Consider the following 16,851-nt stretch of genomic DNA (forward strand, 5'->3'; position numbering starts at 1 on the left):
ATAAAATAGAGCATTTGATGCAACATTTTGAAAATATTTTTTATGACCAAAGCTGTGTTCAAGGACTCCCATTCCCATCACCATACAAAGGGGAAATTTTGGCGAAGAGTTATTTTTTTACATTCTACTATCCCCTTAAAAGGTAGATAACTTGAATTTCTGAAAGGATAGGTAAAGTTTGGAAAGCAGACATTGATTGTGGGGAAGATAATTCTTATAATGAGCATGGCCTTGGAAATTAAGATTTTGTTACAAACTCAGGAAATAATCTCCTTTTCTCTTAATGGTAATCCATCCATTTAGACAGAACTAAAACTGACGACAAAAAAAACATATCATTGGAAACACACAGATTGTTCTACATGTAGGTACACATTTTTAAAGTAAAAAATTCTCCACCTATGATTTTTTATCGTGGATCAAAAGAACTCCATTACTCATTACTACACTTCTAAAAATAACTATAATGCAGCAAGTTATTCAGATTTATGTATATTTATAACTAGTCTTATTTTATCTAATGCACACAATGGTACCCTGTCTGAATAAAGCAAAAGTTCACATAGAGACACGTAACTTTCACATGTAGCTTAGAAAAAGTGGCCATTTTTTAAAAAAAGATTTTAAAACAAGTATTAAAATCAACAAAATCCAAGATATAACTTACAACATAATACTGTGTTTTCTAGTTTTAAAGTTTTGACTTCCTTAGGTTGGTACTAAATTCAAGTCCCGGTATTAGGAATGCATCAATTTATAAGAAAGAACAACAGTTTTGCAATTAAAAGCACAGACATCCTCAATCATCTTTTACCCCAGTAGGTACATATGCACTGAAAGACCAGGATCTGCGACTGTCTCTCTCAAACAGCATTTTAAATCGATTGTAAATTTCAGCTCGAACATTGTCAGTAAATGTGGCAAACAGACACAATGCAGTCAACACGGCAAACACAGCATCACAGGACAGAATAATGTACAAGTTCCCTAACCACTCCATACTGCCAAAGTTACCAATCAGATTGAAGTTCGTTAACCCTGAAAACATTAAACATAACAAAGTGTAAGTTACCACTCCATACAACCAAAGTTACCTATAAGGTTTAAGTTTCTTTATAAACAGAATAACAGCTGTTTTAAAAGGTGTAACAGAAAAAATCACAGTGAGTCTGTCTATTGAGTGGTTTAAAACTGGCATTATTTTATTTATTTGTGATGTCAAAGCTGATTCAGTGTAATAATGTCCTTGGACAATTTTTAGTATCACAGCAGTAGCCTGAGAAAGAAAATACTAGGATGAATGAACAATGGAAACACAATTAAATTGCCAATAAACCAGCTACTAAATAAGTTTAACAGGAAATACCATTAGTTGAGAAAAAAATCTTATGAAAAAAGGTTTATTAAAAGGAGATTACTATACACAAAATGCATAATTCCAAAAGTAACACATTTTCTGATTATTATGAACTTTTTTTTATTTATCTCATCATACACATTCATGTAATAATGCCATGTGACAATGACTTCTTTGATATTCACCTTGTTTGATTTTTATACTGAAGTTAAATATGAATCATAAATCATCATCAACAGTCAAACCCATTTCAGTCGTCAAAAATGTTCAAGTCCTCCGAGGTTCAAGTCCTCTGAGGTTCAAGTCATCTGAGTTTACTGGGTAATCCAGAAATGCATTGGTTGTTGATTGTTTCTCCTTTTTTAATAACTTACACAAGTTGTATTGCTTGTGCATAAATGTTTACATGTTCTTCACTTTATAAGGATATTTTGTGGTGTTTTTTCTGAAGATATCTTTTATGTGTTGTGTATTAAATATGCTATAAATTCTGTGCAATATTGAATGTTTAAAAGGTAAATCTTATTTCAATTATTTTTGCTATATCCAAAATGACACATAATGGGTTGCTTTGAATTACTCAATATCGTGAGTACCATCAAACCATGTGTACTAACAAAATGAAAATAGTCGTAAAAATACATCAGTTGTCACAATCTGTTTTGCATGTAATTAAATGATCGGATATCATTCCAAGTAAGAAAATTTACCACCATTTTTTATTCTTATCAAAATATCCGATAACATAGATGACTTTAATTCCAAAGTGTGATTATTCAAATATTGTATAGTATTCTTTATACTACACAAGAATTTTTGTATTAATCAAATACACAAATCAGACAATAAAGGTCAACCAAGTAATTACATGAGCCATGCTAAATGTTGTTAAAACAAACTTTAGTCATCTTTGTAATAAAGCAATCAGTTTTTCCTACTAAGTTCACTTCAGGACATCTGAGTTACCGGTAAGTTACCTTGAAGACCTATTGAGGGTACTGATCGTCAACATTGAGTTATCCAAGATTTCAATTTATTCAAGTTCGAGTCATCAGGGGTAAAATTGTATTGGAGTAAGGGAATTTTGAGTTCAAGTTATCCAAAATACACTATATGTTTTAAAACCAAATTCAAAAACAAGGACTGATTTGTATTCAGTATGCTTCTTCAGAATACATTAATATGATGCATATTTATCTGATATTAGAATTATTGACAAAGTTAAGAATCAGATTTTAATCATCATATTTTATGTTTAATTAACAACCATATCCTATGCTTGTGAATGCAAGCTGGGAACCTATTCTTTTGAATTCAAAAGGTCACCTGATAAGTGACATCTCTTTGAAACATCCATTAGCCTACACCGGTTAATCTTGACACGGCAACAAAACAAAGTAGGTCATATGGAAGTAATATTTAATTGACAGATCAGAAAAGTAATAAAAACAATCAGTACAACAGAAGTGTAGTTAGATCCGACCAGCAGGGCCAAGTTATTCATTACTTTATCTCCTAAATAAATATTTATCCACCAGATAACTTATATATATTGACTAAGTCAGTGGATAACTTTTGTCAAGGGGATAAACCTAATAACCAAACCTATAAGGTCAAACAGTTTTGTACTCTCTGGAGAGACAAAGCAATGCCATAATATAATGTTAATTCCTCTTTTTCTGACTTACCCAACATTTTTGACAGTATTGGTAATGCTGAACTAAGGATAAGTAATACAACACAATTGCCAATGATTTTAACCATCGAGGTATCATGGGGGACTGGACATAATCTCTTGAAGAATGGCAGACTGTAAAATCCTAAAACTGATGCAGACATCACATATCTAAGGCTTGTTAAGGAATTGTTAGTACTGCTGAATTTTTAATTTATAGCAATTTGTACATGGTCTGTCAATTTTTAAAATAGCTGTCAATCATATTATAATCAACTCTGTAATTGACAGCAATTTGAAATTAAAAGAAGTTCAAAAGTTTACACTTGTTCTGTGGTTATTAAGTACAACACATTGATATACATGTAATGTAGGGCAGATTTCTATCTAGAGAGCTCTAGCCTTTTCTGGATTTGTATTGAAATAAGTATCACTCTATTTCAATCAGTGTCACTCTATTTCAATCTGTGTCATTCTATATCAATATTTCAATCAGTGGCACTCTATTTCAATCAGTATCACTCTATTTCAATCAGTATCACTTATCACTCTATTTCAATCAGTATCACTCTATTTCAACCAGTGTCACTCTATTTCAATCAGTGTCACTCTATTTCAATCAGTGTCACTCTATTTCAATCAGTGTCACTCTATTTCAACCAGTGTCACTCTATTTCAATCAGTGTCATTCTATTTCAATATTTCAATCAGTGTCACTCTATTTCAATCAGTGTCACTCTATTTCAAACTGCTTTATGAAAAATTTCAACAAAAGATTAAGCAAAAATCATTTTTTTTTCTGGTTAATTATGCAAGATTTTTTTTCAGCTTATGAATTAACTAAGTATCCTTACCTGAATTTTATATGAAAATATTTTATGCACACACTTTTTAAGACAACTGATTAAGTAAATACCAAAGTATTATTTTAACTGCTTACTGTGGTTCCATTTAATTTTGTGGAGGTTAGAAGAAAAAAAAAAGACATTTTGTTTGATACTTAAACTCGTCTTTTTTTAATGAAAAAAAATAAATCATACAAGTTTGCATGCAAAGCAAGCATAATAATTAAAAATGAATTTTCCGTAATTATGTGTTTCACAACAGACATTTAAAAGGCACTTTTTAATACAATGGTAATTCTGATTATGAATGAAAGTAACATATGTAATACATCCCATAGAAAATCAAGACTCCCATTTTCATTCCCCCAATTAAAAGTAATAGTTCTGATAATTCCAAATTCCTGTGAATGTGAATTCAGGCGTCATTACTATTTCTATGGTAAACTGAAAGTTGTAAAACCCCATTTACTGAATACCATTTAATCACAACTGTATGGATAGAAAGATGGAAAATGCAGAGAATACTGAATGTCATTCTTACATGTTATTTATAGATAACACTGACAATAGCCCAAATGGTATTAAGGACTATTAAACAATTCATTTGCAGTTTAATTAATCAATAGTAAGTTGATAGGACTACTACCTCCATGTTACTTGAAGATAGGGAAATATTCTAAGTCAATCTTTCTGAATATCAACATTCATCAACAAAGATGAATGTTAGTTAGAATCTTAATTTTGTGGTTCCACACTACTACACGAAAATTAGAACCTCACAAATAAAAAGGAAACCACAGAATCTGTATTGAAATTCCTATTACTTTAGCTTCCATCTGCCAGATATAATCAAAGGATACAAAATTAAAACAATCTCAAGTGTAGCTCCAACTGACCCTAACGTTGATAAGGATGATATTCCTAACACAACGGTTTCCTGAAAAAAAAAAAAGGAAAAACCTACAAGTGATATACAGTATTTAATGATGTTAACCTGAAGAAACTACAGTGAATTACAGCAACTGAATATAAAACTCCCATCTTTGTTTTCCTGGTGTGCAAAATAGGACATTATATTTGTGTTTGGATATCAAATGCAGTGTTTTTAAGAAGTATGTAGTATGAAACAAATAAAGTATGTTGTTACAGACTTCAAAGTTTTCATCCAAAGTGAGTTATCAATGATGAAAGCTGAACATAGGTATCTTAGAGGATGCCTGTGCAAAAACCAGGCAGTAGGTGGCACATGAAAATTTCTGTTTTCCAAATTATTTTCATTCATTTCATATCACAAATGCATCCTTTCTGCAATGTTTAAAGAGAAATTGACACATAGAAAGCATTGAATAGCAATTTTTCATGCAAAATTTTGTTGCTTTGTTAAGGAACTATAAAATCATTATCTGAGCTATCCATTGTTAATTAAAACAATTTTTATTTATTTGACACAAATGTTTTAAAAACTATACATTGGAAAACAAAATTCAGAAGAAAAAAAAATAGGATGTGCCTCTCATATCATAGTATTTGCCTGATTTCTACATGGACAGACTCTTAATGGGGATGATCATAGAAAATAACATCTACACTCACCTTAGCACCAACAGGCAATGCTTTAATGCCTACCAACAACTCAAAAAAGTTGTGTGCAACCATAAGTAAACATAATACCTATAAATATGAACAAAACACTTGATACATAAGGCCATTCATAAATAAATGTTCCTTTGCTACGTATACTAACAACATGTGCAAGTAGTTACATTTAATTAAAAAAAAAGGTCTAAAATAACACTGCATTTTTTTTAAGAACTGTGCAAAAAAATTATCTAAATAAATAAGTGAAAAAAAAAACTGCTTTGTAGTGAAGACTGAATTTATGAACATCTTATGTTGTTCTAAAAGTTTAAATTCTGCCATCATTTTTCAAGCTAATTCAATTCATTCCCCATAACTTTCTTCCCAACAATACATGTATCTTAATACACATTATTCTCCTAATTCTCCTTAAATTACATATGTACTCACTGTTAAAACAAATAATAACAACATAACTAAGGGATATCCAAGATTTCTTCTCCAGGGAGAAACTCTTTTCTTTTTTTCTGAAAGAAGAATGGTGTGATAGAAAAACTGTAGTGGGTCAAATATAAAGTTTCACAGCTGGTTGTACAATGACTAAACTAAATATCCATGCTTCCCATTTTATAACATGCACCTTTTGACCTCCAAATTGATTTGGATTAAACTAAAATAGGAGGTGCACAACTGGAACATGTGAAAGTTATATTTAATTTCATTTAGTAGTATAGAAGTTGCACATAAAAAATGGGAACCCAATCTTTTACTATGAAATACCCCCTAAAATTCATTCAGTTCCAAATCTGAAATAGGAGTAGGTGCACATATCCAATATTTAATAGATATTTTGTAACAGATACATTTAATTTTCTTTCAGTGATGTACTAGAACTAATAGATAAGAGAAAGATACCCTGCTGTTAAAGACAGATACCTCTATCACACCCACCCACTTTTAAATAAGTGGATGATAGTTTGCTTTCAAATTATTTAGAATTGTCTTTCAATATTATGGACTTACCTAATTGTGATTGAGTATTCTGTGCTTCCTCATACTGTTGCTGAAGTACTTCCCGACTAACATGTCCATTGGCAATTTTGCTGGGCACTGAAAATAAATATCTTGAGATATATTTTCATTCTTAAAACATAATGCTGTTCCTGTTGTGAATTTTGATTCCAAAATGACATTGCAGGGTTTCCGCATTTTGACAGTCTCTAACACTTTTGAGAGTTGACGTAAGGAACAAAATTTTAAGGTTAGCCATGTAAGTATGGAGCGTTACATTGAGCTGTACTGAAGTTGTCTGTGTAATATAGAGCCACAGTAATTCATAGCATCTGTTGTGCTAATAATTATTTCTACTTTGTATGTGCAAAAGACGCAAGCCTTGAAATATTCACCATACTTTGTCGTCAGCATACTCTTCTCTGATGTACATATAGTGTCATTCACTATAGAGTTAAACATTGTTCAAGTGTGTAACACTTTTATACAATCTTGATCAATTATTATATGTTAATTAAATCATAGTTTTGTAAGGGATTTTTTTTATATACATGTTTATGAAGAGACATACCGCTCAGAAATTCATCTTTTCATAACAGTTCCCAATACAAAAACAGAGATCATACTTAAGCAAATGAGTTGTATTGTTGCAATCATAGTTCATGTTCTATGTAAACCATGACACATAGGCAGATCTAAGGGGACAGGGGAGTCTGAACACCTCTCATGCTCAAAAAGTTGATTATACAAAAAAAAAATGAAAATCACTGACATGGACTCCAACATCTTTTCAGAATTTCCTGATCTACCCATGCCATAAAATAACATTAACTTAAACCTCTGAGGATGAAAAACACTTATAAATTCTTTACTTGTAAGCTGGATCTTTTATTTCACAAACAGCAAAAGACATACCAGATAAAAAACAATTTTACTAACATTGTGCTAAGTCACATTTTTATTTACAAATCCATCAAATACTTTAAACTTCAAAATTTGTGAATTTGGAACATTAAACAATATGTTTGAAATATATTTATATGTTAATTATATTAATCAAAAGGGCATACTAATGACATACCTGTTTATACTACACGATAGCACTCTCTATTTTTGACAGTATTTTATGAAAATGATCCCTAAAACTCTCAACTTGGTGCGATTTTAACTAAGGTACTAAGGAGAGATTCACATTCTGTAAAAGCGAAATTGCAGCAAAAATTCATGAAAATACAGAGAATCTGCATAAGTAATACCTCTTTGATTGATTTAATGGAAGCCAAATGATAAACAATGCCTACCCATGTTCATTTTAAAGTCTTTTTATTTGTTAAACAAGATTCTTAAATGTCAACACTTTAATGTTTGTTACCATGAATTCGAGTACTGTTATGAAGCTCTATCCTCCTGCGTAGGTTCTCAACCTTTAATTGCACTGTATATAATTCTTCTTCAATGTCTTTTAGAAACTACACAAAAGAAATGAAGTCTACACTGAGTTTTTTTTTTTTTGCAGCAAATATCATAAAAATTTTAGGTTTAAGGTTGAATGGACTTATGTCTCAAACAAGGTTCAGTTCTTCATGTTGACGCTAAGTACCAGATTTCAAATCATCCCCATTGAAAGGTTCTAAAGTTTGTAGCTGAGGTATAAAACTAATATATTCTACTTTTCTACATTCATACTTTTGTAAATAATCTCTATTTGTGAAGATTAAGACAGGAAATTTATATCATACCTGAGGTTTGACAACTAACTGTCCTATCACAGTAAATAATCTGGCAAAACCATATGGTGTACACACTAAAAGAAAACAAATATATATGACAGAATTATCACTTGATCTTATGTTACTTCTTTAGTTCTTACTTTACTAACGGGTCCTCTTCTTGCCTTTATGCATGTAAATAATATCTGGGTTAGGTAAAATAATCATACTTTTTATAAATTGAAAAGATCCAAGCTTACAATTGTGAATTTTTTATAAAACCTAGGTCTGGTACTTTAAAAGTATACCAGAGTTACATGTACAGTACATTTAGCCTTATTTGTAAGAAATTTTTCAATAACTGCTCTTTTTTTCAATAGGGACAAGGCATCAGTGACATCCTAGATATGAAAATCCTCTGTCAAAACATGAATAACTCCAAATCTTTCTGTCAAAAATGATGTATACAGTGAGGATGTGATTGTTTGAACTTTTAACATGGACACACATCATGTGTTCATGTGTTATAGGAAGTCTTGTATATTCCTGTTGGTCAAGACAGCAACTTAACAAAAAACCAATGAAATATGAATAAAGTTAAATGTAATTCGAGTACAAATAGCTCCATCCCTCAGTCACAGCCTAAAAATCATAAAACTGTTACAGAATAATAGTCAGTACACATAACACTGTAACACTGACTAAATTGTGTGATACATAAAATTTCTGCTAAATACATTCTATAAACAATCATCATAGCAGGTATCTTTATAATACATGTATGTAGGTTCCTTCTTGATACTATAAAAAATCATCATAGCAGGTATCTTTATAATACATGTATGTACGTTCCTTCTTGATATTAAAAACAATCATCATAGCAGGTATCTTTATAACACATGTATGTACGTTCCTTCTTGATACTATAAACAAATCATCATAGCAGGTATCTTTATAATACATGTATGTACGTTCCTTCTTGATACTATAAACAATTATCATAGCAGGTATCTTTATAATACATGTATGTAGGTTCCTTCTTGATACTATAAACAGTCATCATAGCAGGTATCTTTATAATAGATGTATGTACGTTCCTACTTGATACTATAAACAATCATCATAGCAGGATATCTTTATAATACATGTATGTATGTTCCTTCTTGATATTAAGACAAGTAACGTATATACTCATCTGTAAGTTGGATTTTTGGGACTAAATTTTTAACTGCTGGGAAGTGTTCCAACTCATAGATGAGATCTAGCTTGAAAATGTCAAAAGTTTGATAATTGACATGACACCAACACTGAACAGCCAGACTGGTACCATTTATACCCCAATGTTTTAAATTGTAAATGTTTGTAGGAAGACTGTCTTCACCTTCTATTTTTCACAGCTAAAATATAATGCAGTAAAAGAAAATTTACTGTTTATTTTGTCACAAACCTAACCTTTAATGATTTTATTTGTATTTCCCACTCATCCATTTTGTGTATTGATTTTTACCTGTATACACTCATACAGCCAAAGACTCAAAGGTGTAATTGAAACATGACCAAAAAAACGTACCATAATTAATGACAAAAGTAATAATACTTTAGTTGGTAATGACAATTCTTTTTATGAATTTCTTTTTCTTTAAGGTAAAACCTGTTCACTTACTGAAATATCTTCAAAAATGAGTTGTTAGAGTATCATATACTTTCTGTTTTATTCTTTATTGTTCCCTATGTTTATTATTATAATTTGGATTATTGGCTGCACTAAAATTAGAATGAATGAAAAAATGGCCATATTAATACAATTTACACAGCTTGTCTCGAATTTAATTACTTACTACTATAAAAACAACTCTGGCTTGTTATTATTTATTTCAACATTTATTGATATTGTGATTACGGAATGATAGTGGTACAGCAATCAGAAATCACTCTGACTTATAAGTGGGTCAAGGCTAGGTTCCAGAAATTTCTGACTGAAAATGGGGGTCTGACTTATAGACTGATCGACTCATACTCGAGTATATACGGTATGTTCTTTTGTAAGTTTAATATTCTAGTTAGTTACTATATATATATAACTTTGGAAAGTCTGATCTATAAATACTTACACAACAAAACAATGACACCAAGAAATGATATGAATGAATACAAATATGGAAGGTAAATACTCCAAACATCTGTAAAATAAAAGACAATAAACAGCCAATATGATTGTTACCTTCTAATTCAACTAACTTTGAATTGAAAAATCAGAAAATAAATTCAATGAACAATCTTACAACCTTAATTTGCAAGAGCTTACTAGAACTTCAAAACAACAAGGATAGATAGAATGTATATTAATGTCAAATGGTAGATATTTAATGCATTTCAGGATAGGAACATTTGAAAAACTGATTTGACTCTACTTTGGCTGGATCGACATTCTCAGTTGGGTATTTAGTATTTGAAAACAACACTACACGTGTAGAACAGTCATCCCACTTGGGCACATTGTTCTGACTCTGTGCCAACCAGTTGTCTCTCTCATTCACAAATGCCCAGCAGAGAAGCAGTGACTTCCATTTTTAAAGTCTGTGGTATAACTAAATGAGAGCATGCTATTACAATGCCACTGAGGCAGTCATTTATTTTGGTGAAGCAACCATCAGACTAAGTGGTTATGGTGATGCATCAAATAATTTCTCCATTTTAAGAAGTACATGTACACATATAATAAGTTCAGAGTGATCTATCTTCATCACAATACTTAAACACGACTAGTTTTTGTTGAGATTTTTTTCTGTCATTGTGTGTTGAAAACATTCCTGCAATAATTTTTCAGCATTTTTTAAATGAGTAAACAACTGCTTAAATGTGAACATTATATTACCTACCAAACAAAGTATCCTTGCTATGATCATCATCATCAAATAATGCTGAAGCTACCCAAGCTAAGCCAATGACAAGAATGGTTAACAAACAAAGAATGACAATAGTCTCATACACTCTGCCTAGCAGACCCTGAAATACCAAAATACTAATTATTCCAATGTAAGGTTCTTCTAAACCCATGAAAAATACTTAGAACAATCAAATTTAAAATTTTAAGTGGATTTACAAAGAATAAAAAAAGGCACACCTCATGCTTAAGCTCCATACCACATTTAAAATAGTTTTCTAAAGGATTTCATCAGTTTTAGCTAATGAAAATCAATGGGGTAGATATACATGTATGTCAATGGGGTGAATGAACATGTATGTCAATGGGACAGATGTACATGTGTGTCAACAAGGTAGATGTACATATACGTCAATGGGGTAGAAGTACATGTATGTCAATGGGGGGGTAGATATACATATATGTCAACAGGGTAGATGTACATATACGTCAATGGGGTAGATGTGTATGTATGTCAATGGAACAGATGTACATGTATGTCAATGGGGCAGATATACATGTATGTCATTAGGATAGATGTACATGTATGTCAATGGGGCAGATGTAAATGCATGTTATGTCAATGGGACTGATGTACATGTATGTCAATGGGACAGATGTAAATGTATGTACAGACAGTAGTTAAACTGAAAATTACTCTATGGCATTATCATATATTTGAACCTACCTTGCGTGACCCAACAAAGCCTTCTGACTCTGTGAAGAAGTATCCAAATGGCATGAAAATGAACAAGGTAAGATTTGAAAACAGGAAAACATGATTCCATAAACCTGAAAGTAGATCAACATATATTTCATTTCAAACAAATCTGGCCCAAACACACAAATGTTATCAAACTTACACCATCTGTAAAATACATACAAGTTCTTGTTTTAGATGAAAGAACTAGTTTTACATAATACCAAGGGCTAAAAGTTTGTATGTAAAATGTGAAAACTGTCAATATTAAAAAAATTTCATCTTCTTGAAAAAACTTTTATATCATATTAAATTCTAATGTTAAGAATAGTAATTAGTAAAAGTGAATATTTCATTTGTGTATCTATTCAGAGAAATAAATATTTAGGAAGTGCCAATTTACCAGCTTGAATTGAGGCTGATCTCTTAAGAGTGTTACCCCAGCATGATCGCAATACTAATCATTTAAAAAAAAAAAAAGAAATTGGTGAGCAATGGCTCACTAGTGATACCCCGCTTTCAATCACTATATCAGGAACACAAAGTCCTTGAAAAACAGGAAGTTGTTCAGTGTCAAATTTTTCTGAAAATGAATCCCAACAAATGGCATACCTACAAGAAGAATGTGTTAAAATTTCAAGCTGCTGTAATGAGTAATTGCTGAGAAAAAGGAGACAAAAAATTAAACTTGCCAAAATATAGTCAGAAAATAAACAAAATCCTCTTTAAACATGTTGATGTAGTCAGATTTTTACAAAAATGTATCCCACCATATAGCAAACCTACAGGAAATATTAAAATTTCAAACCCTGTGATGAGAAGTTGCTTAGAAAAACATGACAAAGTTTAAGACTTTCAAAATATGTCAAAAACAAACAAAGTCCTCTGTAAATACGAAGTTGATATCAAATTACAGGAAAGTAAATCCAACCATATGGCATACCTACCGGAAGAAAGTATTTAAATATCAAGCACTTTGATGAATAATAATTATAAAATTTAATGAAAATTATCCCACCATATGGCATACCTACAGGAAGAGTGTGTTAAAAATTGAAGCTGCTGTGAAGGGTAGTTGCTGAGAAAACAGAGACAGAAAAAAGCCTCATGGAAAATTTTTTAATGAATTATATTGTCAAGATTTTTAGTAGGAGTTATACAATGACAAACAGACCGACATCACATGGTGATACCTTTATCACTCTTAACCTTTTTAGAAAGGTATACTGACAGAAATACTCACCATGTATTAAAGAACTATTTAACCATTTGACGTAGTAACTTTTTGGATAAAGAAGCAGGACTTCATTAGATACAATGGAGATAGGTAACAGCAAAACTGCCCCAGCTGATATAGCTAAGGTAAATGTACATAACCAAAGTCTGAAAAAAAAACTTGTTTGTAATGTACAGATATAAGTACAATCTTTTTTTTTTTTTTTTTGTTAAGGACTCAATTTTCGTAACTTTTATAGGATTTTGTCTAATGTACAAAGGAATTAATAATTTTCATAGTTTAAAAAATATAAAAAGTGTTTTATGGTATAGAAAGTTATTTATGTTTAAAATATCATTCACACTCATTTAACAGCAAAAATAAGAATGCTGAATGTTTAAAATACTTCCTAGTAAATCATAAATATTTATTTTTTGAAAGTTTGTGCATAATGGCCATTTCTTCCAGAGCTACATGTAATAATGCAATATTTAACCACAAGACAATTGCATAATTAGGAAGTTACATGTGAATTCCAAGCTGATTATAAATCTTGAAATATTTTCGAAATCTTATGAATCTTTCTCAATGAAAACTACGCTTACGCAATTCTAAATACAATGGCATCTTCTTCACCTGAAAAAGAAAGACAGTACATATATATATGTATATACATACAACATCTAAGAATGTGACAACTATATTCGCTTATTTTCTCACATTAATACAGGGAGGATAATATAAGGCAAGATGTGATATTATGTCTGTGTCCAGACATTAAAAACTGAAGTTATACAGTTTATCAGCAAGGTCACAGTTGATTTGACTTTACATTGTCATTGAATACGGCCAATATGTTTTAGTATCACAGTAATAGCCCAAGATAGACAAGAGGCTCCCAGGAGCCTGAATTGCTCACCTTGTTGAATTTTGTCTTTCAGGGGCAGTAAATTTAATAAGAATTTCCATCATAGTTTTCAAGATATTAGCTAAAAACTGTAAAAAAAAAAACTGTCATTTTTACCTTTTCAAGGGCAACAACTCTTACAAGGAATTGTCTGGATAAACCCAACCGGTTTTGGAGATATATCCGAAAAAACTACTGTCTGACCCATATGTTCCATTTTTAGTAACGGCAGCCATGTTTTCCAACAGATCAAAAAATCCCCACATCAGTTCTATGGAGGATACCATAAGGAACATTCATACCAAGTTTGGTTCCAATTGGTCAAGTAGTGTCAGAGGAGAAGATTTTTGAAGGAAATATAAAAAAATAGCAAAAAATGTTGAAAAAGTGCAATAACTCCAACATGGCTTAACGGATTAATATGAAAATTAAACCACAGATAGATCTCATCATGCTGAACACTTTTAACCAAGTCAAAAACATAATGGTTTTGGAGCTATACTAGAAAAGCTACTGTCTGACTCCTATGTTCTATTTTTAGTAACAGCGCCATGTTTTTTGACAGATCAAAAATCCCCACATCCGTTCTATGCAGGATACCCCAAGCAACATCCATACCAAGTTTGGTGCAAATTGGTCAAGTAGTGTCAGAGGAGAAGAGTTTTGAAAAATTGTTAACAACGACGAAGACAAAACGCCAAGTGATAGCAATTGCTCACATGGCCTTCGGCTAGGTGAGCTAAAAATATCAAACAACCTAAAAACGATTAAGTTGCTGATAAATTATATTGTTGTACGGAGCTTCAATCATAATAATCAAATTCTAAAAATTTTACAAAAAATTGATACACATTATATTAACATATCAATTACCTGCATACATATCATCATTGTCAGCTTTCCTTTTGTAGTAACATAGAACAACATATGAACTAACATACAACAGAATAAATAGCAACAGGAAAATCTGAAATTAAATAAGAAGGGATAGTAATAATAATATCTAGGCAATGGTCAGAAGGAATAGTCAAAAGGAAAGTTTATATAACAAATGGCATGTATTAGGTTAAAAACCGGTAAGTTAGAAACCACTGGAATGACCCTGATTTGGTACAGACATTTCCAACACGAAAGGTAAGTTTTATAGTGCACAAAACCTCCTGCAAAAGACATCTTACAAAAAAATTTGAGTTGATATTTACATCAAAGTTAAATGATACACCATACAGAGTGAAGTAAAACATGCATATGTACATAACCAGAATGGATTTGGAGAATATGTCAAAGAAACAAAAACCCCAGAAATTGAAAAATGTCAGTTTGAGGCCATCCATACATTGTAAAACAGAAGAATGACCATTGTATGTCTTCATTATTCCTGTTCCACTAAAATTTGATTTTCAGTCACTAATGCTTGCCATTGAAAAGGGATTCAAATGCCTGCTTATTATGATTAATGCTACATGTGATTTGCACATATAGGTTGTATTTGAAACATACTTTAAATAAAAAGTGTCTCAGAGTAAACTGGACGAATCATTAGCAGTCCAAAGACTTAACATTACTGACAATGTTCGCAGTCCTGATTAAGGGCTTGTTTGCAATTTTTATGTTAACATTATCTGCAAGGCTTGGGACCTGTACGTAATTCTGGAAAAGCTCTTCAATTATTTACACTGTCTGAAACAAAAAGCATCACCAGACTTTTTGGAAGTCCATCTCTTGAATCAGAATTGTTGGTACAACAAACAGTATGTTCAGTGTGTTTTACTTATAATTATAATATTATGTAGTAATTATCAATTTAAAAGTGCAGAATTCAAAAATCAAAAGACTGCTTTATTACTTGACAAAAATGTGAAATAATATTTTTACATGATCTCCCACCTCTTGGACATAGCAGTTAATGAATATAAATAATACATCAACAAATGATAAGCATCCACAAAATAAGAAAAATAGAATGTACCAAATTTATAATGACATGACTAAATATTTATCCTAAATGGAGACGTCTGAAATAACGGAGGATATACACCTGAGAAACATCCTACCTTACAATGAATTCCTCATTATGCCTCATTGAATTTTACAACCATTACAATATACAAAAGGTTAATGTTGGCTAGGTGGAATCTAGGTGTTAAACACTGACTACATTGTATGTCAATGTAAGAGACTGAGCACAGAGTTTCATTCTGGTTGGACTTAGTGCTAGAACCATTCCACTCTGAGAGAAGTGTACCACAAGAAATTCAAAATATATTTTATTCGAGTTTTTTGGATATATACACCTGGTTGTCTGTTTTTTTTGGGTTTTTTTTTTTTTTTGTAAAGTCAGGTTTTGGTTATTCGAGGTTATTGGTATACATGACATGTACACTGCATTCTTTGATGCTCAAAATAGTAATCTAGAAACTTAAATTTTGATAACGTGAAAGACCGTAATATGATGTTTGGTCATTCAACGTCCTTAGCTATCCTACAAGTCTGACGAACTGAAACTTGGAAACGAGTTCTTATTAATGTTTAAAAAACATATTTCTAACAATGCACTTGCATGTTGCTAAAATTATTTTGATCATTGATATCTGAGCTTCAATTTTCCTTCACACTTACGATCACTTCGCGGACAGCATTGTGGAACGTTTGCTCCCTTAAGTCAACATCTACATCTTCTGACATTTTATCACAAATAATTTAAGTAGGAGGCTGAAGTTCACGCCTTGATTTCATGTTCTTTGAAGCGAATACATCGTAATTGTTTTCATTCCGCTGTTTAGTTAAATTCCCGTCATGCAATGCTCATGAAAAAATTTACACTTTTTTACAAAACGAATATTTAGGGGTTTTAAGAATTGCGATCTCATTCTTTTCTTATGACTAAAAAGAATTTTACTTTTCTCGTTATTTAATATCATATGTAATTG

The 16,851-nt window shown here is 31.2% G+C and overlaps 1 protein-coding gene across 1 annotated transcript; it reads right to left on the bottom strand.

Moving 5' to 3' along the window:
- Positions 1-472: 472 nt before the first annotated feature.
- Positions 473-16,724, bottom strand: LOC148613093 (limb region 1 protein homolog). The gene is made up of 15 exons (XM_088595123.1): positions 16,541-16,724; positions 14,795-14,888; positions 13,620-13,650; positions 13,042-13,181; positions 11,787-11,890; positions 11,055-11,181; positions 10,287-10,355; positions 8,206-8,270; positions 7,839-7,935; positions 6,479-6,565; positions 5,906-5,982; positions 5,471-5,548; positions 4,738-4,814; positions 3,046-3,203; positions 473-1,038 (listed from the first exon to the last, which is right to left on the bottom strand). The coding sequence occupies exons 1-15, from the start codon at positions 16,604-16,606 to the stop codon at positions 800-802; spliced, it is 1,509 nt and encodes a 502-aa protein (XP_088451249.1). The 5' UTR covers positions 16,607-16,724; the 3' UTR covers positions 473-799.
- Positions 16,725-16,851: the final 127 nt, after the last annotated feature.

The sequence above is a fragment of the Perna viridis genome, chromosome 7, assembly GCF_037379345.1.
Source record: "Perna viridis isolate PV_CMFRI_1.1 ecotype Kerala chromosome 7, ASM3737934v1, whole genome shotgun sequence".
NCBI lineage: Eukaryota > Metazoa > Mollusca > Bivalvia > Mytilida > Mytilidae > Perna > Perna viridis.